The sequence below is a fragment of the Mustelus asterias genome, chromosome 13, assembly GCF_964213995.1.
Source record: "Mustelus asterias chromosome 13, sMusAst1.hap1.1, whole genome shotgun sequence".
Lineage (NCBI taxonomy): Eukaryota > Metazoa > Chordata > Chondrichthyes > Carcharhiniformes > Triakidae > Mustelus > Mustelus asterias.
The window spans coordinates 51268772-51277403 of record NC_135813.1 but is presented as its reverse complement, the minus strand read 5'-3'; the positions used below and the strand labels follow the sequence as shown (position 1 = coordinate 51277403).

Genomic DNA, 8632 nt, shown 5'->3' with positions numbered 1-8632 from the left:
GTGATAGCAACATGGGCAGAGAAAATACATGTGGCAGTATTGATGGAGGCAGCAATATGGGTAGAGGTTATTGCAGACAGGGAAAGGGAGCACTTAAATGGCCTATGACAGCAAAGGGGAAGTTAAGGCGGGGCTGAAGGGGCAGGGGGGCCGAGAGGGGTGGGCCCAGAGGGGTGCGGGCGGATCGGGGGGAGAGGGGTGCAGGCGGATAGGGGTTCGGGGTGCGGGCGGATCGAGGGGGGGGGGAGGAGGGGTGTAGGCGGATCGGGGGGAGGGGTGCGGGCGGATCGGTGCGGGCGGATCGGGGGGGGGGAGGGGTTCGGGGGTGCGGGCGGGAGGGTGCGGGCGGATCGGGGGGGGGGGGGGGAGAGGGGTGCGGGCGGATCGGGAGGAGGGGTGCGGGCGGATCGGGGGGAGGGTGGAGGGGTCCGGGCGGGGGTGTGTGTGTGTGGAGGGGTCCGGGCGTATGGGGGGGGAGGGTGTGTGGAGGGGGTTGGGAGGGGTCCGGGCGGATCGGGGAGGGGGGGGGGGGGTGGTGTGGAGGGGTCCGGGCGGATCGGGGCGGGGGTGAGGGGTCCGGGCGGATCGGGGCGGGGGTGAGGGGTCCGGGCGGATCGGGGGGAGAAGAGAGCGTGTGATGAGGTCCGGGCGGGAGCGGTCCGGACGGATTGCGGGGATTTTCTGGGGGTTGGCGGATTTGGGGGGGGGCGGGGAGGATGTCCCGCAGTGGAGGCCACACGGGGCTGTGTTTGACACGCTGTTTATTGGTACATTTGTGAGCGCCACAGTGTGTCCGCCAGCCCCGCTCCCCCGACCCGCAGTCCCTCCGCCAGCCCAGGCCGGCCCGCTGAGGTAGATGCCCGGCTGCCTGTCCACTCCGGTCCCGGGGCTCTCCTGCCCGGGTCTAGATCCGCTCCAGGCCCCGCTCTCAGTCCAGTCCAGGTCGCGGCTCGGTTCACTCCAGTCCAGTCCCCGGACGGCCGGGGCTGTGGGTTGAGTCCGGCCCGGGGCTCTGGGCTCCTCACCGGGCGCCGTTGGCTCCGTACTTGGACTTGGTGATGAGGTAGAGAACGATGTCCTGGTGCCCACCGAAAGCGGCGATGTGCAAGGCGCTCCAGCCGTCGCGGTTGGCCAGTCGGATGTCGGCGCCGAATTTGACCAGCAGCTTGACCAGCTCCAGGTTGCCGGCGGTGACGGACTGGTGCAGCGCGGTCTGGCCCTCCGGCCCGAACGAGTTCACATTGAAGGGCCCGTCTGGCATGTTTTGCAGCAGCGACTGCAACTCCCGGGTGTTGCCGCGTCTCACCGCCTCCTGGAACATACGCTGCGGCCCGCCGGCCGGAGACACCTCGGCCTGGCTCATAACCGCCGCCCCGGCCCCGACACTCCCTCAGCCCGGGGCCCGCAATGCCTCCGGCCCGCGCTCCAGACTCCCCGGGGCTGCTCCGCGCTCTCTGTCCTCGGGCTCCTGTTCACTCTGTCCCCGGGCCGCCGCTTCGGGCCCGGCGTCCCCCGGGCCGCCGCTCCGGGCCCGGCGTCCCCCGGGCCGCCGCTCCGGGCCCGGCGTCCCCCGGGCCGCCGCTCCGGGCCCGGCGTCCCCCGGGGCTCTTTTCTCTTCCCCCCTCCCACCCACCCCCCCCCGGGGTTATCCGTTCTGTCTTCGCTGTTTTTTGCGAAGCGGCCGCGCGGCTCCCGCCGCTTTTAACCGCCGAGCGGGCTGTTGCCATGACAATGAAACGCTGGCTCGCGGCTTACCATACAACCAGCCAATCAGAGCCAGGCACCCATCCCCCACTACACGGTCTTTGGCTGGGGACCCACGTGGGGCGGGTCTCACTGACTGGTGGGCGGGGCCAAGTTAATTCATTAAAATTCTGGAGCGTGGGAACCAGGAGAGCAAATCTTCCCAGAGACATTGTAGATAACAGATAAAACTCACACACACGCACACATATATAAAAATACAGATAAAATGTGTACACACAGATAACACACACATACATTGTCGATAAACCACACATTTCGATATATACACAGATAGAACTGAGATATAGAGATAAAAACACAAATACAGATATAAACAGAAAATATATACAGATAACACACAGACATTGTAGATAAAAGCACAGATGTAACATCGACAAATATATTCACAGATGTACAGATAAAACACAAATATATATACAGAAGGTTAGTAGGTTATTGAAAAAGACATATGCGACACTTGCCTTCATCAATTGAGGCATAGATTACAAAAGCAGGACCCAGGTCCCTGGAGCTGTGAAGCAGCAGTGCTAACCACTGTGCTACCATGCCGCCCCTGGATATAAATTGTCCCATTGGTTCATGAAGGGAAGGTCATGTTTGACTAATTTAGTGGAATTCTTTGAGAACATTACATGTGCAGTGGACAATGGGGGAACCTGTGGATGTGGTGTATCTGGATTTCCAGAAGGCATTTGACAAGGTGCCGCACCAAAGACTGCTACATAAGATATGTTACGGGTAAAGTATTAGCATGGATAGAGGCTTGGTTAACTAACAGAAAGCAAAGAGTGGGGGTAAATGAGTGTTTTTCTGATTGGCTATCAGTGACTAGTGGTGTGCCTCAGGGATCAGTGTTGGGACCGCAATTGTTTATGATTTACATAGATGATTTGGAGTTGGGAACCAAGTGTAGTGTGTCAAAATTTGCAGATGACACTAAGATGAGTTGGCAAAGCAAAGTGTGCAGAGGACGCTGAAAGTCTGCAAAGGGATATAGATAATCTAAGTGAGTGGGCGAGGGTCTGGCAGATGGAGTACAATGTCGGTAAATGCGAGGTCATCTAGTTTGGTAGAAATAACAGCAAAATGGACTGTAATTTAAATGGTAAAAAATTGCAGCATGCTGCTGTGCAGAGGGACCTGGGTGTCCTTGTGCAAGAATCTCAAGGAGTTGATTTGCAGGTGCAGCAGGTAATTAAAAAGGCAAATGGAATTTTGTCCTTCATTGCAAGAGGGATGGAGTTTAAAAACAGCGAGGTTATGTTGCAACTGTATAAGGTGCTGGTAAGGCCACACCTGGAGTACTGTGTACAGTTTTGGTCTTCTTACTTGAGAAAGGATATACTAGCACTGGAGGGGGTGCAGAGGAGATTCACGAGGTTGATTCCGGAGTTGAAAGGGTTGGCTTACGAGGAGAGTTTGAGTAGACCGGGGCTATACTCATTGGAATTCAGAAGAATGAGTGGAGATCTTATAGAAACATATAGGATTATGAAGGGAATAGATAAGATAGAAGCAGGGAAGTTGTTTCCACTGGTGGGTGAAATTAAAACTAGGGGGCAAGCCTCAAAATAAGGGGAAGCAGATTTAGGACTGAGTTGAGGAGGAACTTCTTCATACAAAGGGTTGTGAATCTGTGGAAATCCCTGCCCAGTGAAGCAGTTGAGGCTACCACATTGAATGTTTTTAAGGGAAGGATAGATACATTTTTGAACAGTAAAGGAATTAAGGGTTATGGTGAGCGGGCGGGTAAGTGGAGCTGAGTCCTCGAAAAGATCAGCCATGATCTTATTGAAAGGCGGAGCAGGTTCAAGGGGCTAGATGGCCTACTCCTGCTCCTACTTCTTATGTTCTTATGTACAGTGGAGCCACTTGTAGTGCCAGAAGTTTGGCTCTGTCTGCATTCCTCTGAAGTAGTAGCACCCTAATCCGCTTCCAAACTGGCATAGCGGTTAGTGAGCGGGTCGCCAGGGGGTTCCTGCGCTATCTGCCTGTTCTTTCCAGACTGTCTGGTGGTCACCCCTTCCCTTTCCTCTAGTCCATTGAGCTGCAGTGTGACCACCTCTGTAAACATGCCATCCACGTAACTCTCAGCCTCACAGATACGCCACAGTGCCTCCAGCCGCTGCTCAAGCTCCGAAATCCGGAGCTCCAGCTACTGCAGCTTGGAGTACTTCCCGCACATGACCATCTAGGACACTGGCAGTGTCCAGAACTCTCCACACGTGACAAGCTGCACACTCAGCTGCCCTCACCTGACATGTCTTAAATTTACAGTTAACACCTTAGACTATACCAAATCTAGTTAAAGATAATAAATAATACTCAGTTAATAAGTTTATTTTAGATTCAGTGGTTTAAACATAGTCCCAAATATCAATTAGGTGTGGCAGCCGGGTGAGTGTGTGGCCACCGGCCGAGTGTGTCGCCGCCGGCCGAGTGTGTCGCCGCCGGCCGAGTGTGTCGCCGCCGGGAGCGTGTGTGGCCACGGGGTGAGTGTGTTGCCACGGGGCAAGTGTGTCACCGTGGGGCCAGTGTGTCGCCGCGGGGCAAGTGTGTCGCTGCAGGGTGTGTGTGTCGTGGGCGAGTGTGTGGCCGCAGAGTGAGTGTATCGCCGCAGGGCGAGTGTGTCGCCGCGGGGCGTGTGTATCGCTGCGGGGCGTGTGTATCGCCGCGGGGCATGTGTATCGCGGGCGAGTGTATTGCCGCAGGGAGAGTGTATCGCCGCAAGGCGAGTGTATCGCCGCAAGGCGAGTGTATCGCCGCAGGGCGAGTGTGTGGCTGCGGGCGAACGTGTGGCCGCAGGGCGAGCGTGTGCCGCAGGGTGAGCATGTGGCTGCAGGGCGGGCGTGTGGCCGCAGGGCGCGTGTGTGGCCGCGGGGCGAGTGTGTGGCCACGGGCGAGTGTGTGGCCACGGGGCGAGTGTGTGGCCACGGGGCGAGTGTGCGGCCGCGGGGCGAGTGTGCGGCCGCGGGGCGAGTGTGTGGCCACGGGCGAGTGTGTGGCCACGGGCGAGTGTGTGGCCGCGGGGCGAGTGTGTGGCCGCGGGGCGAGTGTGTGGCCGCGGGGCGAGTGTGTGGCCGCGGGTGAGTGTGTGGCCGCGGGGCGAGTGTGTGGCCGCGGGGCGAGTGTGTGGCCGCAGGGCGAGTGTGTGGCCGCGGGGCGAGTGTGTGGCCGCGGGGCGAGTGTGTGGCCGCAGGGCGAGTGTGTGGCCGCAGGGCGAGTGTGTGGCCGCAGGGCGAGTGTGTGGCCACAGGCGAGTGTGTCGCCGCGGGGCGAGTGTGTCACGGGTTAGTGTATTGTGGGCGAGTGTGTGGCCGCGGGGCGAGTGTGTGGCCGCAGGGCGAGTGTGTGGCCGCAGGGCGAGTGTGTGGCTGCGGGGCGAGTGTGTGGCCGCGGGGCGAGTGTGTGGCCGCGGGGCGAGTGTGTGGCCGCGGGGCGAGTGTGTGGCCGCGGGGCGAGTGTGTGGCCACGGGTGAGTGTGTGGCCGCGGGAAGAGTGTGTGGCCACGGGCGAGTGTGTGGCCGCAGGGCGAGAGTGTGGCCGCAGGGGGAGTGTGTGGCCGCGGGACGAGTGTGTGGCCACGGGTGAGTGTGTGGCCGCGGGAAGAGTGTGTGGCCACGGGCGAGTGTGTGGCCGCACAGCGAGTGTGTGACCGCAAGGCGAGTGTGTGACCGCAAGGCGAACGTGTGGCCGCGGGACGAGTGTGTGGCCGCGGGCGAGTGTGTGGCCGCGGGGCGAGTGTGTGGCCGCGGGGCGAGTGTGTGGCCGCAGGCGAGTGTGTGGCCGCAGGGCGAGTGTGTGGCCGCAGGGCGAGTGTGTGGCCGCAGGAGAGTGTGTGGCCGCGGGGCGAGTGTGTGGCCGCAGGGCGAGTGTGTGGCCGCGGGGCGAGTGTGTGGCCGCAGAGCGAGTGTGTGGCCGCAGGGCGAGTGTGTGGCCGCAGGGCGAGTGTGTGGCCGCAGGGCGAGTGTGTGGCCGCAGGGCGAGTGTGTGGCCGCAGGAGAGTGTGTGGCTGCGGGGCGAGTGTGTGGCCGCAGGGCGAGTGTGTGGCCGCGGGGCGAGTGTGTGGCCGCAGGGCGAGTGTGTGGCCGCAGGCGAGTGTGTGGCCGCGGGGCGAGTGTGTGGCCGCAGGGCGAGAGTGTGGCCGCGGGGCGAGTGTGTGGCCGCAGGGCGAGTGTTTGGCCGCAGGGCGAGTGTGTGGCCGCGGGGCGAGTGTGTGGTCGCAGGCGAGTGTGTGGCCGCGGGCGAGTGTGTGGCCGCGGAGCGAGTGTGTGGCCGCGGGGCGAGTGTGTGGCCGCGGGGCGAGTGTGTGGCCGCGGGGCGAGTGTGTGGCCACGGGTGAGTGTGTGGCCGCAGGGCGAGTGTGTGGCCGCAGGGCGAGTGTGTGGCCGCAGGGCGAGTGTGTGGCCGCAGGGCGAGTGTGTGGCCGCAGGGCGAGTGTGTGGCCGCAGGAGAGTGTGTGGCTGCGGGGCGAGTGTGTGGCCGCAGGGCGAGTGTGTGGCCGCGGGGCGAGTGTGTGGCCGCAGGGCGAGTGTGTGGCCGCAGGCGAGTGTGTGGCCGCGGGGCGAGTGTGTGGCCGCAGGGCGAGAGTGTGGCCGCGGGGCGAGTGTGCGGCCGCAGGGCGAGTGTTTGGCCGCAGGGCGAGTGTGTGGCCGCGGGGCGAGTGTGTGGTCGCAGGCGAGTGTGTGGCCGCGGGCGAGTGTGTGGCCGCGGAGCGAGTGTGTGGCCGCGGGGCGAGTGTGTGGCCGCGGGGCGAGTGTGTGGCCGCGGGGCGAGTGTGTGGCCACGGGTGAGTGTGTGGCCGCGGGAAGAGTGTGTGGCCACGGGCGAGTGTGTGGCCGCAGGGCGAGAGTGTGGCCGCAAGGCGAGTGTGTGGCCGCGGGGCGAGTGTGTGGCCACAGGTGAGTGTGTGGCCGCGGGAAGAGTGTGTGGCCACGGGCGAGTGTGTGGCCGCACAGCGAGTGTGTGACCGCAAGGCGAGTGTGTGACCGCAAGGCGAACGTGTGGCCGCGGGACGAGTGTGTGGCCGCGGGCGAGTGTGTGGCCGCGGGGCGAGTGTGTGGCCGCGGGGCGAGTGTGTGGCCGCAGGCGAGTGTGTGGCCGCAGGGCGAGTGTGTGGCCGCAGGGCGAGTGTGTGGCCGCAGGAGAGTGTGTGGCCGCGGGGCGAGTGTGTGGCCGCAGGGCGAGTGTGTGGCCGCGGGGCGAGTGTGTGGCCGCAGGGCGAGTGTGTGGCCGCAGGGCGAGTGTGTGGCCGCAGGGCGAGTGTGTGGCCGCAGGGCGAGTGTGTGGCCGCAGGGCGAGTGTGTGGCCGCAGGAGAGTGTGTGGCTGCGGGGCGAGTGTGTGGCCGCAGGGCGAGTGTGTGGCCGCGGGGCGAGTGTGTGGCCGCAGGGCGAGTGTGTGGCCGCAGGCGAGTGTGTGGCCGCGGGGCGAGTGTGTGGCCGCAGGGCGAGAGTGTGGCCGCGGGGCGAGTGTGTGGCCGCAGGGCGAGTGTTTGGCCGCAGGGCGAGTGTGTGGCCGCGGGGCGAGTGTGTGGTCGCAGGCGAGTGTGTGGCCGCAGGCGAGTGTGTGGCCGCGGAGCGAGTGTGTGGCCGCGGGGCGAGTGTGTGGCCGCGGGGCGAGTGTGTGGCCGCGGGGCGAGTGTGTGGCCACGGGTGAGTGTGTGGCCGCGGGAAGAGTGTGTGGCCACGGGCGAGTGTGTGGCCGCAGGGCGAGAGTGTGGCCGCAAGGCGAGTGTGTGGCCGCGGGGCGAGTGTGTGGCCACGGGTGAGTGTGTGGCCGCGGGAAGAGTGTGTGGCCACGGGCGAGTGTGTGGCCGCACAGCGAGTGTGTGACCGCAAGGCGAGTGTGTGACCGCAAGGCGAACGTGTGGCCGCGGGACGAGTGTGTGGCCGCGGGCGAGTGTGTGGCCGCGGGGCGAGTGTGTGGCCGCGGGGCGAGTGTGTGGCCGCAGGCGAGTGTGTGGCCGCAGGGCGAGTGTGTGGCCGCAGGGCGAGTGTGTGGCCGCAGGAGAGTGTGTGGCCGCGGGGCGAGTGTGTGGCCGCGGGGCGAGTGTGTGGCCGCGGGGCGAGTGTGTGGCCGCAGGACGAGTGTGTGGCCGCGGGCGAGTGTGTGGCCGCGGGGCGAGTGTGTGGCCGCAGGGCGAGTGTGTGGCCGCGGGGCGAGTGTGTGGCCGCAGGGCGAGTGTGTGGCCGCTGGGCGAGTGTGAGGCCGCAGGGCGAGTGTGTCGCCGCAGGGAGAGTGTATCGCCGCAGGGCGAGTGTGTGGCCGCGGGGCGAGTGTGTGGCCGCAGGGCGAGTGTGTGGCCACGGGGCGAGTGTATCGCCGCAGGGCGAGTGTGTGGCCGCAGGGCGAGTGTGTGGCCGCAGGACGAGTGTGTCGCCGCAGGGAGAGTGTGTGGCCGCGGGGCGAGTGTGTGGCCGCGGGGCGAGTGTGTCGCCGCGGGGCGGGTGTATCGCCGCAGGGCGAGTGTGTCGTCGCGGGGCAAGTGTGTCGCGGGTTAGTGTATTGTGGGCAAGTGTGTGGCCGCGGGGCGAGTGTGTCGCCGCGGGGCGAGTGTGTCGACGCGGGGCAAGTGTGTCGCGGGTTAGTGTATTGTGGGCGAGTGTGCGGCCGCGGGGCGAGTGTGTCGACGCGGGGCAAGTGTGTCGCGGGTTAGTGTATTGTGGGCGAGTGTGTGGCCGCGGGGCGAGTGTGTCGACGCGGGGCAAGTGTGTCGCGGGTTAGTGTATTGTGGGCGAGTGTGTGGCCGCGGGCGAGTGTGTGGCCGCGGGCGAGTGTGTGGCCACGGGCGAGTGTGTGGCCGCGGGGTGAGTGTGTGGCCGAGGGGCGAGTGTGTGGCCGCGGGGCGATTGTGTGGCCGCGGGG

The 8632-nt window shown here is 64.5% G+C and overlaps 1 protein-coding gene across 1 annotated transcript; it reads right to left on the bottom strand.

Moving 5' to 3' along the window:
• Positions 1–661: 661 nt before the first annotated feature.
• On the bottom strand, positions 662–1609 carry nrarpa (NOTCH regulated ankyrin repeat protein a). Its single transcript, XM_078227624.1, has one exon. It carries the CDS (start codon positions 1361–1363, stop codon positions 1022–1024), a length of 342 nt encoding a protein of 113 aa, XP_078083750.1. The 5' UTR covers positions 1364–1609; the 3' UTR covers positions 662–1021.
• Positions 1610–8632: the final 7023 nt, after the last annotated feature.